Here is a 16,315-nt window from a genome sequence, read left to right on the forward strand (position 1 = left end):
AGACCTCCCTCACTCAGTAGAGGCTGCGCCCAGCCCTCCCCAGCTGGCCCCACCTTCGGGCCCCTCCAGCCCCGGGGCCCAGGCTTGTCCCTTCCAACCAGGGCAGGGAAAGAAGGAGGAGGGGTGTCGGTGGGGCTGCACAGGGGCTGCTGGGAGCCTCAGGAAGATCCACAGTCGACTTGGCACCTCTAAATCTCATTATTTCTCTGGCACTCCACCAGGGTCCAGGATGGCGTTGCAAAGAACAATTGCACTTGGTTTATTTACTTAAACATAAAACACCGATGGGCACACTGGCTCATGCCTGTAATCCCAGCACTTTGAGAGGCTGAGGAAGGTGGATCACTTGAGCTCAGGAGTTCAAGACCAGCCTGGGAAACATGGTGAAACCCCGTCTCTATCAAAAAATACAAAAATTAGCTGGGCGTGGTGGTGAGCGCCTGTAATCCTAGCTACTCAGGAGGCTGAGGCAGGAGAACTGCTTGACCCTGGGTGGTGGGGGTGAAACCCTGCCTCAAAAAAATTAAAAAAATAAAAATAAAATGCTGACAGCCAAGGGCCTGAGCACAGCCCCTTTGGCCAGGCAAGCATGGGCGGCAGGACGCTGACCAAGAACGCTGAATGGCGCATGGGGCTGGGCGGGCACTGGGCAGGCCTGACCCAGAACGAGAGACAAGGTGGGTGCTTGGGGAACCCACATGGCTGCCTCTCCTCAGGGCCAGAGCTGGGGCCCTAAGAGCACCTGCCCTTCATGACCCAGCTTTCAGTCCAGCCTCCAACACAGGGGCCTCAGGCCACCAGGGACACGAATCTGCCATCCCATCGGCACAGGGCCTCAGGGCCTCACAGGCGGCATCCACGCTTGAACCCTGGCGCAGTGTCGTGGCTGCAGCTGTAGGATCACGCAGAGCTGGTGACTTGCAGGTTCGGGGCTACCTGGGATCCTGGGATGTGCACCCTGACTGACCTCCCAGCTGGGGCTGCAGCCCGGCGTGTGGGCAGCGTTGATGCACAGTGCACGCCGTGGGCCGCCTGCCCTCCTCTCGTCTGCCTGGCGATCGCAGCTGTGGCCGGGTCCACTCAACCCTACACATCGTGGGAGCAGGCCCAGCCCTGCTCCTGCCCCAGCCCGGGGCCAGTTATGACCAGGCCAGTCCCACAGGGCACTTCTCCCGCCGTCTGCCAGTGGCTGGCTAGGTGCTCAGAGACGACACAATCCTAACAGACAGGCAGGAAGCCTGTGTGTCCCCAGACGTCCCTGCAGGGCCTCCTGCCTTTCAGGGCCCTGCTCATGCACACCAGGCGGCTGCACGGGTCCTTTGGATGCCGGTGGCGACTCTCTGGGAGGGAGGAGCAGAGACAGACCTGGGTGTCCGTGGCCACCACCGAGCCACCAAGCCTGCAGCATGCGTGCCTTCACATGAGGTGCGCTCCCCGTGGTTGAAGCTAGTTGTGATGCTGAATTCTGCGTCCACCGAGAGGGCCTTGGATGCCCAGGTGGCTGGAAGTATTGCTTCCAGGTGCGTCTGTGCGAGATTCAAGTCTGAATCAGGGGGCTGAGGAAGAAAGGTCTGTCCTCCCCAGTGCAGACAGGGATCAGCCCCTTCTCAGAGGCCCGGCTGGAACAGAAAGGCAGAGCAGGGCAGCTTCATGTCCTGTGTGAGCTGAGACCTCCCTCTGCTCCTGCCTGTGGACATCGGGTGGAGCTGCCAGGTCTCGGGCCTTTGGAGTAGAAGTTATGCTGTTTTCCTCAGCGTGACCCTGGCTCTCAGATCTCTGCACTCAGGCCAAAGGACCCCACCCGGCTTCCCGGGCCTGCAGCTTGCAGACCGCAGATGGTGGGGCCTCTCGGCCTGCACGTTCGCAGGAGCCAATCCTCACCCTACATCTCTCGAGTCTCTATCCACTGACTCCGTTCCTCGGGAGAGCCATGACCCACACACCAGCTGAGTTTGCTTTTCATCAAGCCTTTCCGTCTGGGGCAGGTCAATACCCCACTCCGCCACGCACACAGCTGTGCCCAGCACAACACGCGGCCACAGGTCACCTCAGGTCACCTCGGGTGCTCCTCCCGCAGCCCCACGTAGACAGAAGACATTCCTCAGGCCTGGGTGCCCAGCCTCCCATGTCCTTGTAGGGAGAGCCGGATTTCCTGTGGAACCTGTGTCTTCTCCAATCTCAGCCTCCTGAGGTTCGGAGGGCCTCACTGACCCCGCCATGCAGGCAGGGATACAAGGTGGGTGCTCCTAAGGAAAAGGGGGCGGCAAGCGACCCCCGCCGCTGGGTCACGCCTCCCCCTCGGCCAGAACCACTGGGCCACTGGGTCCCGTTAGCATTCACTCTGTCAGACTTGAGTTTTCTGTAGCTGAAAATCAAAGATCTCAGCTGCTAACAGAGCTGGTGAGCCTCAAGCTGCTCCTGCAGCGACATCCCCAAGTCCGTGTGGGTACAGTGTGCCAGGGCCGGCCGCCAAGCCCAGGAGCCTCCCCACAGCACATCCACACACGCGCTTGTTTTATTTTTATTTGTTGTTGTTTAAATTCAGGCTGAGAGGCACAGAACGCCCGAGGAGGGTGCTGCCTGCAGAGCCGGGACCTCACTTCCTGGGTTCCGACTCCGCCTGGAGGACACGGGTGCGGCAGACACGGCGCAGAGCCCTCGAGGGCCACAAGGCACAGACGCCCCCACCTCAGATCTTTCCGGATTCCTGGGGAATCTGTCCTCTCTGCAGAAGCTTGAGTTCATATTACTTAAGTTTCTTTTAAATTGACTTATCTTTTAAGTTACATTAATTCGTTTCTTAAATAAGTGATGGGTTGGCACCAACAATAGAAAACATGTATCGTTTTACTAGTAAATATCAGTAAACAGAATGGAAACGGGATGCTGCATTAAGAGTCTGGCCAGGTGTGTCTGTTAGCAAAGCCCGTGTGCCCGGGAGAGGCCCCTCTCCGATGCCGAGGTCAGAGGCCGAGAGGGGGTCCTGGCGCCATGGGAAAGGGTGGAGGAGGGTAGAGGGAAGCTCCTGAGGCGTGATCTGATTCTCTCCAACTCCGTGTCCCTGGGGCAGCTCAAGGCCTCCGCCCCAACCAGGCACCCTCGGGGTTGGAGAAGCATCAGCCTCATCTCAGAGGCGAGGGGAGGTGGGCGGTGCCAGCGGGGGGGTCCTTCTGCTGTGCTGCGTGCCTCCTTCAGTGCCCACAGGGCCCCCCGAGGCTGTTGCTCCGGCATCCCCCCTTTACAGATAGGGAAACTGAGGTGCAGGGGGCGTGTGACCGGCCCACAGTCCTGCAGCTGAGGAAGGAGGAGCTGGGTTTGAACCGAGGCGGTCGACGCCACAGTCAGTGAGGCAGGTGCCCAGGGTGGACTCTCGCTCCAGGGGCCTCCTGGCGTCCCAGCAGGGAGGACGGTGCCTGGCAGTGGGTGAAACCAAACGCTGCTCAACATCCACAACCCACCCACAGGGCAGCCCCGCCAGGAAGAACTGCCCCGCCTGTGTCAGCCCTGACTGAGGGTGCCTGTTGGTCCAGAGTCGAGGCCCCTGTGGGTCTGGAGTCGAGGCCATGGTACACCAGCTGCTCCGGAGACCTTGGTTTCCCGTCTGCTAATGAGTCGCCCGTCTCATCTGGGTCCTGGCAGATCCGAGTGAAACTGAAAATGTGCTTCAAGCAGCTGGCGAGACAGGCACCACCAGAGATGGGACCTCAGTGCCCCCGCAAAACAGGCACCCACAGTGTCACATCCCTCGTCAAGAACCTTCTGGCATGGTCTGGAGCCTGGGAGTGCAGCCAGCATCCTTCTGGGGCCAACAGGCTGTCCAGGAGACCAAGAGAGGGCCTGGCAGCCCCCTGCCCTAGCACCTCACCATCTCCCTCACTCACTTCGCCCCAACCACCCCGAGCCCAGGGCCCACTGGGGCCTCTGCACCTGCCACCGACACCCAGCACTTCCCCCGGATTCTCTCCTGGCAGCTTCTTCTCCTCATTCACAATTCAGAGAGTGGCTCCCTCCCCACCCACCTGTGTGTGTCCCAGGTCACTGCAATGGCACCGAGCGGGGAGGCTCCACCCCACACAGCTGTCCCCTCACACAGGAGCCCACACACCTGTCCCCTCACACACCTGTCCCCTCACACAGCTGTCCCCTCACACACCTGTCCCCTCACACAGGAGCCCACACACCTGTCCCCTCACACACCTGTCCCCTCACACAGCTGTCCCCTCACACACCTGTCCCCTCACACAGGAGCCCACACACCTGTCCCCTCACACACCTGTCCCCTCACACACCTGTCCCCTCACACACCTGTCCCCTCACACACCTGTCCCCTCACACAGGAGCCCACACACCTGTCCCCTCACACACCTGTCCCCTCACACAGGAGGCCGGGAGTCGGACGTCAGGTGCACAAGGCCACACTCCCTCTGAAGGCCGTGGGTAAGACACATCCTGCCTTTCCCAGGGCCCCCCGGGCTGTGGCCGCACCACCCCAGTCCCCGCCTCTGCCCCCACGGGGCCTCCTCCCCTCCAAACCCCCACTGTCTCTCCTCCTTTTATAAGGACCACAGTCATTGGATTTAGGGCCCACTAATCCCCAGTCCTGGCTGAGGGCATCTTAACTAATTACTTCTGCAAAGACCCTGTTTCTAAATAAGCCACATTCCAAGGTTCCAGGTGGACGTGAGCTTCCGGGCAGGCCCCGTTCAGCCCGTAACCATCCCCCCCACCCAGGTACCCATTCGTCCACGTCACTCAGGCCTCCTCGTAGGTTTGTCTGAGACCATCTGGACGATGCAGCTTGCTCACTCCCTGTCTTCCTCCCTGGGATGTCAGCCCCTGAGGTGGGGACATCTCTGCTCAGGCCTGCGTCCTCAGCGCAGTTCAGGAAGGCAGCAGGTGCTCACGAATTCGCCAGGAAGGAACGGACGTGCGGCACACAAGGTGGTGCCATTGCTCACGGAGACAGGCCTTCAGGTCATAGGGGCTGGGCCCACAAATGCCAGTTCGAGCACAGCAAGCACCCGCATCCCCGTCCGTGACTCAGTTGCCCCACAGAAGGCTCCGGGAGGGGTGAGTGTTTGCACAGGGAATGGGGGCATGTTCCCAACCCCAGCTCCTGTCACCCCTTCACAGTTTGCCCCCTCTTACTTCCAGAACGTAGGCAGCCCCATGGCGTCCCCAGGCACGGGAGCGGGGTTTGTAGGCTCTGCGAGGATGGAGGAGGGAGCAGGCCTGGGCGGCTTCCTGGGAGGGCCTGGTGAGCCCAGGGGACAGGGTGCGGAGCCCAGGGCCGAGCTGCTTCCGTGCTATGAGATGATACAACCCTTGGCACCTTTTAAACGACTGGAAAATGAGTTTCTCCTTCCTGCGAATGGCAGCTAGGGGGGGACAGGCTGACACCAGTCCCCTCACCGAGTGGCGGGGCGGCCATCGCTCTCCTCGCCGTCCCGTACGGGAAAGCCCAGGTCACAGGGGCGCGAGAGCCGTGCGTCAGCCTCACCCCCTCCTCTAGCGCCCCCGGCTTCTCCACCTCCTTGTCCCTTCACAGGCATCTGTGCTTGTTCAAGAGAGAATGGGCCGCTGACCACACGGGTCTCAAGACACGGATCCCATCCTGCCTGTTTGTCCTCAGTGGGAGATGTGACATGGAAATTTACAGACTTATTTTTGTCAAGTTTCCAGCCAATGAAGGATAAACTGTCCTTTCAGAAAATAGTTCCAAGACTCTGAAATATGCAGGTTGCTGAGCTGAATTGTAAATGCAAACATTCAGCCCAGCACATGCCGACGTTGGGGATCACTGCCTGCCTGGCTTGTTCCTAGAAGCTTGGGCTGCTGCGTTTGCAGACAGAAGGCTGAGGACCAGGCCTGCTCTACGCAGGTCTGCTTCGCCCCAAGGGAAGTGGCTGACAAGTGTTTAGGAACTCATCTCCCCCAAGACTCAAAGGTGCAGGTCTTTACAGAGCCCACTCTCCGGGTCAAGGGAGCGGGCTGAGTGGCTCTGACCCGTCTATGGTCAGATGGGGTCAAACTCCCCAACGAATCTGGGGGCAGCTGTGGGGAGGACAGCCGTGTATGAGTGCACGCAAGGAAGAGAACGCACAACCAAAATGTCGTTCATCTTCTCAGCCGGGAAATGCCAGGCTCCTCCCAGTGCCGGGAGCCCCAGCGGATGTCGGAAAGCAGGAGAGGCAATCCCCGTCCAGTAGCCACGAACCAGCCTCATCATCGGAGTCAGAGTGGGGGCTCTGGCCGTGGGTAGTAAATATTTTTTCAGTTTTTGTAGTAAATCCACAATCATGGGGAAGCTGTGAACCTCGGCCGGGGCGGGGTCCGGGAAGTTAATGATCCGGGTGGAAAAACGGTCACCACGTCAACGCTGCTGCCATTTTTGAAGCGAGACCTGCCGGGGCCGGGACTGAAGCCTCCAGGGCGCTGCGGTTGTCTTCCCAGCCATGGCCACTCCGGCTGTTTGGATCAGCAACGTGGGACGCTGTGACACACGGAGGGAATTCAGAGGAGGGTAGAGATGATGAACTCAAGCTGGAAAGGCCGCCTGAACCCGCAGGAGCCATTTGGGAAATAAAACTCACAAATGAATAGGAAAAGCTTTCTGCTGGAAACCGCATTTCCTAGCAAGGAGAATTTCTCAAAGCATTTCCAAAATGGAAACGCTTACGCAGAGCAGACGCTTGGAAAGCCCTTTTTAGAAACCCACACCTGACACCCTCCGGAGATTTTGAGGGAGGGTGTGCCGGAGCCGGCAGAGTGGGGGCCACGGGACATTCCGAGACGCACGCGGGGTGGCAGCCAGGCATCGCCCGGACCGACCCCGTGCGCCTCCGACGGCGCCTTCTGCACGACCCCACGCCTCGACGGGCTCCTACCTGGCCTTCACCCATCACACGGGACTGACGGGGCACGTGCTTTGTGCCGGGCGTGCAAGACACCCTGTCCTCGTGCGGCTGACCTGCCGGTGCCGCGTCCAAGACCCCGGACCAGCGGCTGTGGCAATGTGGGCCGACTGCCTGTCACTTGTGGCAGCGGGGCGCCTTTGGACTGGCTCCCCAAGTTCACGCTCTCAGCTGTGCAGTCTGCCTGCTGCTAAAGCAGACGCCATAGCCCCGGCTCTTGTCAGAGAGACACCCTCCCATCTAGACCGTCGCCCCACTGCAGCCGGGTGCAAGGCAAGCGTTGGGTGGCCTGGCATTCTCCCCCCACTGCCCCTTTCTCACCTCCCCAGCCTCTCCATTCTGGTTCAGCCAGGTCTTCACCGGTGGTCACTCATGGTGCCGGGACTCCTGGCAGTGTTTTACGTCCGGATTAGAGGTCTGGGACCCCCCTGGGGCGAAGGCAGCCTGGGGAGATACACCCCTTGGCAACCTGACCACCCTTTCCCCAAGTCCTCCAGCCCCACAGAAACATCCCCTCAGCTGCTGCTCTGAACACACACTGGAGCTTCCCAAAGCAGGGGCTGTGTCCCGGTGGGCCCAGCTTGCAGACATGGCTGTGGGCCATGCACGGGCACAGCTCTATGAGATACCGCCCCTCTTCAGGCCTTGCTCTCCCGAGTTCTTCCGGCATCGTGCTTATGTGGCCCCGGCTCAGGCCTCCCTGAGGGACAGGGCAGACCTCGGCGGGGCAGGCTTCTCCCTGGGGGACAGGGCAGGCCTTGGTGGGGCGGCGTCTTCCCTGGGGGACAGGGCAAGCCTCCACGGGGCAGGCTCCTCCCTGGGGGACAGGACAGACCTCGGCGGGGCAGGCTTCTCCCTGGGGGACAGGGCAGACCTCGGCGGGGCAGGCTCCTCCCTGGGGGACAGGGCAGGCCTTGGTGGGGTGACGCCTGCTGGAGTCTCCAGGCTGTTCCCACGGCACTCAGTCACCTTCTACTCACGGGTGCACTGGAGACACACGAGTGTCTCTTAAGTTCATTTAAACAAAACAATGAATTGTTTGGAGAAAAACCCTCTCGCTTGCTCACTGGACAGATATTCGTGGAGCGCTATGTTCGCGGTACCGCCAGAGGCCTTGGGCGTCAGAGCCAGGACCAGACAGACACAGCCTCACCCTCAGTGGACACGAGCGAGGTGTCACACAGTCATGAGGGGGATGCATGAGGCACGTGGGAATTCCTGAGGCTGGAGGAAGCCTGAGTCCGTGTCCCCGGAGGGGGGGCCGTGGGCAGGATGAGCGTGCAACGAGCGTGCACCACGTCCCAACCTGCTCTGGCCAGCAACTGGCTGGCCACAGTGGGGCCTTCTGTTTTTTTAATTTAAACTTTTAGTAACACAGAAACCTAGGTCCCTCTGAAACCCGTGCCACCTTGCTGGACACCTCTGGGCCCCATGGCCCACCCCGCCCCAGGCTCTCGGCTTTCCTGCTGCTCAGGCCCAGACCTCTCAGACCTGGGACCTGGGCTGGGGCAGGTCAGTTAGAGGGAATTCACACGTGTGCTCTGAATTTTAGAAACGACCTCCCTCACAACCAGCCAACAAAAGGAAAACCCCAATGCCATCCCTGGCTCCATCCTCCATTCAGAGCCTTTCTTCCTGAGGGGCAGGAGGGCCAGGACCGCGCCAGGCGGGGGCGATTCTCCTCTCCCAGCAGAGTGAGTCCAGCCGCCGCGACGCGGGCGACCGTGCTCCCTGGCGGTGACCTTCACTAGCTCCATGCCTACAGCAACAGCCTGGCGTGCCTTAGCGCTGCCCAGGCCTCGCATGGACACAGGGGTGGGCCCTGCAAGCGCCTAGAGAAAGTGGGGGCTCTTTGTCTCTCTCTCCCTTTCCCATCTCAAGGGGCTTGAAAATTTTCTTAAAGGCAGAAGGGTTTGAATGCCCAGACAACTGAATGGAGACAGTTCTTCCCCTTCTTTTCCTTGAGTTCAGAGGCTCTGAAATTTAGTGTTTATGAGACTTACTGTGTCTGCTGCACACGAAACCGTGGATACTGTCTTTTATGTGCAATTGAAGATATTCAGAAGGATGGTTTTTGTGTGTAAACATTTTTTCCTTGCCTTGAGCGCTGAATTTAGAAGCAAACCCTGATGCACACATAGGAGTGACTACACAGAGCTTTCTTAATGAACATCCCTCCGGGGCCTTATGAATTTGAATCTGCACACATTCCTTAGGAGTTCTTTGCCAAGGTCAACGGACATCCCAAAGAAAGGCCACTGGGCCAGCGGAGGCAGGGTGCGGGAAGAACTTTGTATTCTGGGCTCCTCCCCTCCCCAATGGCCCTCCCGCTCCTCCAGCTCCCATGAAGACTTGGACCTCCTTCCACCAGGCCCCTCTCAGCCAGCAGAGGAATTCCAGGAAGCAATCAAGGCAGGAAAAAGGGATCAATCCATTTTGTTTTGGATTTCCCCCTCTCCTTTCTGAACTCAGATGGATCAGTATCGAGAGGGAGCTCCCAGGAATCAGTTTTGCAGCCTGGGATGTCACATTCTGGAACAGGCTGTGATGGAAGAGCAGGCTGCCTCCTCCAGGGAGCTTCTTCCACACCTTTTAACACCGAGAGCCTGTGCCAACATCAGAGCGGGTAATACTGTTTCAAACGGCCTCATGGGGACAGACGTCAGGCCTCTACTGCACCGCCCTCCCCGTAGGGCCCCACCGTGGGTGAGAGTAATTTTGGTGTCTCCCATCATTTCCTGGGGCAAAGATTGACTGACTCTTGAGTTTAGACACTGTGCCAGGCCTGCAGGTCGCAGAGAGGAACGCAGCACAGCTTCATCACAGAGGGGGATGAAACTCGGCCTCATCAAAAGGTTGAGGGCAGAGACAGAGGCAGACAGATGGCAGGGGCCGTTCCGAGAAAGGCTGACAAGGGAGGAAAGCTGGGATGAAGGAAAAAAGGAGAAACGATTTTAAAAGAAAGAAAGGAGGAAACGGGAGGGAGGGAAGTGAAGAGGAAGAAGGGAGGGGACAGAGGACAGGAGGAGGGGGGAGGGGAGAAGGCAGTGGGGGCGGTGGGCTGTGGGGGGAGACACACTTTCCCGGAATGCTTCCTTATCTCCCGCCAATGTCAGCAAAGCGGATCATGGGTCCTGGCTTTTTCCACCACCAAGAATCCCGGCCGATTCTCACCTTGAAGGGCGAGGCAGGGAAAACGACTCACAGGGCCGAGCTGCCCTCGTGGTGTTACACAACCTCAGCGTGCTGCCAATGTTTTTATGTAATCCTCCGGCTCTCCCCATAAAACAGACCATAACACTGTGGCGAGCACACTTCAATAGAGCCATGTGCTATTGCCGGGCACGCTGCCTTCCGGGAGATGAATCGTACTGCCAGGCGGCCGGGCGGCTGCTTGAACTACTTTTCTCCTCTCCTGGCTCCAGCTGATTCAGAAAGATCAGAGGAGCCAAGAGCTCACCAAGCACAGCTCTGCGGGAAAGTCAGGGATTCTGTGGGTGATGGGAAGGCGCTCGGGAAGTCAGGGTGCTCTGAGCCAGACAAAGCTGGGACAACCCCTCGTCATGGGGATTCAGCTCCCCCTCCCACCCCACGGCCTGTCTGCAGCCCACCCTCAAGAGACGGTGCGGGTCCTGAAGGAAACGCAAGACCACCCCCCGCCTTTGCCCCCACACACAGCAGGCACATCCGGAGCCCCCGCCTGCCCGCGTAACCCCAGCTCCCATCACCTCCCACTCGAGCCTGTTACGGATGCTTTCTGGAGGAGGTTTGCTGGGGCTGCCAAGGCAGAAGCCTGAATCATCAGCACGGAACGGAAAGCCACACCAGCTAGTGATGTAGGCACATGCAAACTTTCTCCTTCCTGGCGCCCCAGTGCAGAGCGGCCTTGGGGGTAGCTGCTCCTCTGGTCCTGCTCCTCCGGGAAGATGGAGCAAATGGAAAAGTGCTTGCTCTCAGCAGCTGTGGCTGCCTGTCCTGACCTGTGGTGACACCGGTGCTGCCTCTCGGGCTGACCTACGTCCGCTCATGATGAAACAGACCCACCAGGAGCTGGAGGCTTTCATGGATTCTGGGGCTCCCAGGTGCTACAACTTGGGTCCCCCTGGGTAATGAGTCCTGGCAAGCCCTGCTTGATCCTCAGCTCCATCCTCCCAGGAGTCTTAGGTCTCAGCCTCAAGCTTCTCCCATAACAACTTTCTAAGGTGGCCTCGGGCACCCCCAGGACAGGGGGCCGCCTAGCCCAGTGGTCGAAGCATTTAGGGTGTCTTCGAGCCTCACGGGCAAAGGACAATGCACCAGCAGCCTCCCAAGTATGGCGTCCCCACCCTTCTCTTTTCCCACCTTCAAGAGTGGAGAGGTCGGCGCAGCCTAAACCTGACGGCCCCCACTCCTGGAGCGCCAAGCCAGCCCCCCACCCCACACTTCTGGACCTAGGCACTGCCTGCTCCTAGAGCAGCTCCAAAGAGCCTCTGCAGAAGTTCCCTCGGAGAGCAAGTTTGTGTCATTGTGGGGGCAGGGGGACTCCTCAAGTCTCCACTGGAGGGGTGGGTGCCGGGTGCGGGGGGGGGGGCACCCAGGTTGCTGCCTGCTGCTGAAGGGGTCTCCGCGGCCCTTCCCTTTCCTCTCTCCTGCATATTCCCTCCCACAGGGGCGCAGAGGGGCGCGCACCCGAGTCCGGCCTGACCCATCGCGCCCGGGGTGGCCGCTGTCCCGGGCAGGGCTCCCCCAACTCCGCCCCGGCGCCCCCGCTCACCGTTGAGCTGGTTGTAGACCACCTCCTCCAGGTGGTCCAGGCGCTGCAGGATGGCCTCACGGTCCCCCAGCGCGCCCACCTTGGCGTGTCGGCTGCGCACCCGGCGGTCGCCGCTCACGATGCGCACGAGCTCCTGGGAGCGGCCCTGCAGGCGGCAGTACACGGAGAACAGGACGATGCCCACGAACACCAGGATGTTCACCGTCAGCAAAGTTCGGATCTTCCTGGCCACCGCCATGAACACGGCTGCAGCGGGGGCCTCACCCGCGGGGCATCCCCAGCATCCCCGCCCGGGCCTGGGCTTCGGCTTCGGCTTTGGGGACCATGAGCCGCCCGGGGCTGCGGGGGCTGCGGGGCTCGGCCGGGAGCTGTCCCTTCAGCACCAGCTCAGCGCGCCCGGCCACGGCCGCCGGGGGTCCCCCAGAGCGCAGGGGGCTGCCCGGGGCTGGGGTCGCGGGGCGCGGCCGGCATCCCCCGCTCAGAGGGCGCGGCCCCGCCCCGGGGAGCAGTGAGGGGGGCCGGGGGCGCGTGGGGGCGGCGGGGAAGGCGCGGGCGGGCGGCGCTCGGCGTCTGTGCCGGCTCCTGTCCTGCCCGCCCCGCAGCCACCGCGCCGGTGCAGAGTGACGCGGCCTCAGCTCAGCTCATCTGCATCCGCGGCCCCAGGACCGCCCCGCCCCGCCTCCCCCGCCCCTCAAGGCCGCCCCCCGGGACCGCCCCGCGCGCCTGCCCCGCCCCCCCAACCGCGCCCCCCAGGGACCCCAGCACAGCAGGTCCGGGGGGCGGGGCGCGGGGGGGGAGCCTGGGCCAAGGGCACGTGGGCGCGGGGAGCGGGGGGCGGGGCAGGCGCCGACCCTCCCTCCCCAGGACCCGCCAGACGCCCGGGGCCCCCAACGGCCAGCAAGGTCGGAATCGAACCCAAGCTTGACCCGAGGGCAGCGGGGCCTCCGGGAATGCCTGGCCAGGGCGGTGTCGCCGGTGTGAATCGGGGAGGGGGCGGCCGGGGCAGGACCCGGGGCAGGGCCGCTCTGGTAGTCTCCCGCCCACCCCTCCCCAAGCCGAGCTCCCGGCCTCCCTCCCTCTCCCCCGTCCGGGGCTGAGGACCGGGGAAGCTGAGTCCCGGGACGGGACGGATGTGGAGGGTGGGGCTTGGGATGCAGCCGGACCTCCCGGAACAGCAGGGGGCGCTGGAGCCGCCAGGAGGGGAGAAGGCCCCGTCCCCGAGCCAGGCTCGCAGGTAAGACGCGAGCCCGCAAACCCCCGCTGCCCCCACCCCCAGCCCAGGCTCTGATCTGGCCCCACACTGGCGTTTTGTGGAGGAGACCCTGGAAGCCAGGGGAGATATCAGCCAAGCCACGCAGCACAGGGGCCCAACTTCCACTGGCGGAATGCAAGCACCCAAGAGGCAGGAGTTTCACCCAAAGGCAGGGTGCACCCCTGTGTTCCCAGAGATCGGATACATGGCTGGTGCTCAGTAAACATTTGCGGGATGAGTGAATAAATGATGGAGCATTTATTAAGAGCATGGCTGTGCTTGGCTCTCCATACAGAGATGAGTAAGACAAGGGGCTTCACAGCTCTTGGCTGTGTGTGTGTCCGTGTGTGTGCATGAGTGTGCGTGCATTTGCCTCTGTGTGCCTGTGTATCTGCATATGTGCACGTCTGTGTTGTCAGCACGCATGCCTGTGCATGTGTCCACGTGTTTCTGTGTGCATGTCTGTGTGCCATGTGTGTGCATGTCTGTGTATATCTGTGTATGTGCCTGTGTGTCTCTGTGTGCATGTCTCCGTGTGTGCATGTGTGTTTGTATGTATATCTGTGTGTGCATGTGCCTGTGTCTGTGTGCATTGTGTCTCTGTGTGTGTTCATGTGTGTGCATGTGTCTGTGCCTGTGTGCGTGTATCTGTGTATGTGTCTATGTATGTCTGTGTGTGTCTGTGCGTGTTCACGTGTGTGCATGTCTCTGTGTGTTCATATCTCTGTTTGTTCATGTGTGCATGTGTCTCTGTATATCTGTGTGCATGTGTCTGTGTATCTATGTCTGTGTTTGTGTGTCCATGTATGCATGTGTCTGTGTATCTGTGTACAAGTGTCTGTGTGTGCATGTCTGTGTGTTTGTGTGTTCATGTGTGCATGTTTCTATGTATATATGTCTCTGTTCATGTGTGTTCATGTCTGCATGTTCACATGTATGCATGTTTCTCTCCATGTGTCTCTGTATGTGTGTGCATGTGTGTGTTCATGTGTGCATGTTTCTGTGTGTCTGTTCATGTGTGTGTTGTCTGTGCATGTTCACGTGTGCATGTCTCTGTGTTCATATCTGTTTGTTCATGTGTTCATGTGTCTGTGTGTTTGCCTGTTTGTATGTATATCTGTGTGTGCATGTGCCTGTGTGTGTGTCTGTGTGTGTGCATGTGTCTGTGTATGCACATGTGTGTAGGGGGATCTGGGGGGTTCTGGCTCTGAGCTTAGTACTCTATTCTTCAAATATCCATTTCTTGGCATCAGGCATGACAGCCTATCCAGCTTGGAGGTTTTCTGCCCCTTGGCTGAGGCTGGGCGAGCCGAACACCCATTTCTCCTTTCTTTGTTGAGCCATTCTGTTCTTCCTCAGGATGTTTATCCCAGGAAATCCAGAGGATCAGAACCAGGCAGGACCCGGCACTGGGACGGAGGCAGCTGTCCGCAGGGCGTTTACCGTAGATATGTATCACCTGTTCTGAGACAGAGCCGGGGAGGCTGTCTTTAATCATCCGGGAGGTGATTACGATGCAGCCAGTGTGATAAACCCTGGTCTGTTTTTGATCAATAGCCATTCCCATGTCCCTCCTTAAAATGCCGTATTTTTCTGCTTATAAAATGCAGGTTGTAAAATGTTTCCAGACGTTACGAGGACAGCTGCTGGAATAATGATGCAGGTAGCTGGCACACACGCAGTGCAAAGGTTTCACCAGGCACAGTCTTCTATGCCTATTATCTGGTCAATACGAGCAGCAGCCACGTTAAGGTGTAATACACACTGGCGTTATCTAATTTTCCATGCGAGGAAATTGAGGCACACAAAGGGCAACTGGCTTGCTCAAGGTCACGTCAATGGCAAAGCGTGGATCTGGGATTCAAGCCCAGACGATTGGGCTCCAGAATCGACTTTATTAGTCATGATCACTCAAGAGAAAACATCAAGCACTTTTCATTACATGTTTAATGAAAATGATGTTAAAGTGGTTTTGTAGGAGAAAACATTTCACTCCTGTAAATACATTTTACTGCATTCTAAAATCTAGCAGGAAAAGATGTGGCCTAACTACCATCAAGATTTGCGTACATTTCATTGGAAATACAAGCACACTGGACATGGGAAAATACTGGGGAACTTTACACGGAAGAGAATGCATCTGATAGTCTAGCAAACTAGCATTTGCTGGATTTTTAGGACATACAGGAGGCCGGGTGCAGTGACCTCCCCCAGCAATCCCAGCAATTGGGGAGGCTGAGGCCAGTGGATTGCTTGAGCCCAGGAGTCCAAGGCCAGCCCGGGCAACATGGTAAAACCTCATCTCTATGAAAAAAATACAAAAAATTAGCCGGGCATGCTGGTGCACAGCTGTAGTCTCAGCTACATGGGAGGTTGAGGTGGGAGAATCACCTGAGCCTGGGGAAGTCAAGGCTGCAGTGAGCCGAGATCGCACCACTGCGCTCCAGCCTGGGTAACAGAGTGAGACCCTGTTTCAACAAACAAAACACAAAAATATATATATGCTGAATGCTCAGTGAGTTGTAACATGTGAGGCAGCCCCCAGGGGTGCAGAGATGAACCCCCGAGAAGGTGCATGTACCCACGGGGTGCAAAGATGAACCCCCGTCTGAGAAGGCGCATGTACCCGCGGGGTGCAGAGATGAACCCCCATCTGAGAAGGTGCATGTACCCACGGGGTGCAGAGATGAACCCCTGAGAAGGTGCATGTACCCGCGGGGTGCAGAGATGAACCCCTGAGAAGGTGCATGTACCCGTGGGGTGCAGAGATGAACCCCCATCTGAGAAGGTGCATGTACCCATGGGGTGCAGAGATGAACCCCCATCTGAGAAGGTGCATGTACCCGCAGGGTGCAGAGATGAACCCCTGAGAAGGTGCATGTACCCGCGGGGTGCAGAGATGAACCTGTCTGAGAAGGCGCATGTACCCACGGGGTGCAGAGATGAACCACTGAGAAGGTGCATGTACCCGCGGGGTGCAGAGATGAACCCCTGTCTGAGAAGGCGCATGTACCCACGGGGTGCAGAGGTGAACCCGAGAAGGCGCATGTACCCGCGGGCTGCAGAGATGAACCCCTGTCTGAGAAGGCGCATGTACCCACGGGGTACAGAGATGAACCTGTCTGAGAAGGCGCATGTACCCACAGGGTACAGAGATGAACCCCTGTCTGAGAAGGCGCATGTACCCACGGGGTGCAGAGATGAACCCCTGTCTGAGAAGGCGCATGTACCCACGGGGTGCAGAGATGAACCTGTCTGAGAAGGCGCATGTACCTGCGGGGTGCAGAGATGAACCCCTGAGAAGGCGCATGTACCCACGGGGTGCAGAGATGAACCCCTGAGAAGGCGCATGTACCCACGGGGTACAGAGATGAACCCCTGTCTGAGAAGGCGCAT

General features: G+C 59.2%; 1 protein-coding gene and 1 long non-coding RNA gene across 2 annotated transcripts in view; one reads left to right on the plus strand and one right to left on the minus strand.

Annotated features, from left to right (window-relative positions):
* GALNT9 (polypeptide N-acetylgalactosaminyltransferase 9) overlaps positions 1–12,323 on the minus strand; it is a 129,592-nt gene extending 117,269 nt beyond the window's left edge. Inside the window, exon 1 of the mRNA XM_054444830.2 lies at positions 11,668–12,323. Coding sequence (XP_054300805.1) covers positions 11,668–11,905 — 238 coding nt within the window. The 5' untranslated portion in view covers positions 11,906–12,323. The remainder of the gene's footprint in view (positions 1–11,667) is intronic.
* A 182-nt stretch (positions 12,324–12,505) lies between these two features.
* Positions 12,506–15,660, plus strand: LOC134737663 (uncharacterized). Its single transcript, XR_010122775.1, has 3 exons — positions 12,506–12,901; positions 14,279–14,424; positions 14,530–15,660. It is a non-coding gene; the product is annotated as an uncharacterized LOC134737663 (long non-coding RNA).
* The last annotated feature ends 655 nt before the right edge of the window (positions 15,661–16,315 follow it).

The sequence above is a fragment of the Pongo pygmaeus genome, chromosome 10 (genome assembly GCF_028885625.2).
Source record: "Pongo pygmaeus isolate AG05252 chromosome 10, NHGRI_mPonPyg2-v2.0_pri, whole genome shotgun sequence".
Classification (NCBI taxonomy): domain Eukaryota; kingdom Metazoa; phylum Chordata; class Mammalia; order Primates; family Hominidae; genus Pongo; species Pongo pygmaeus.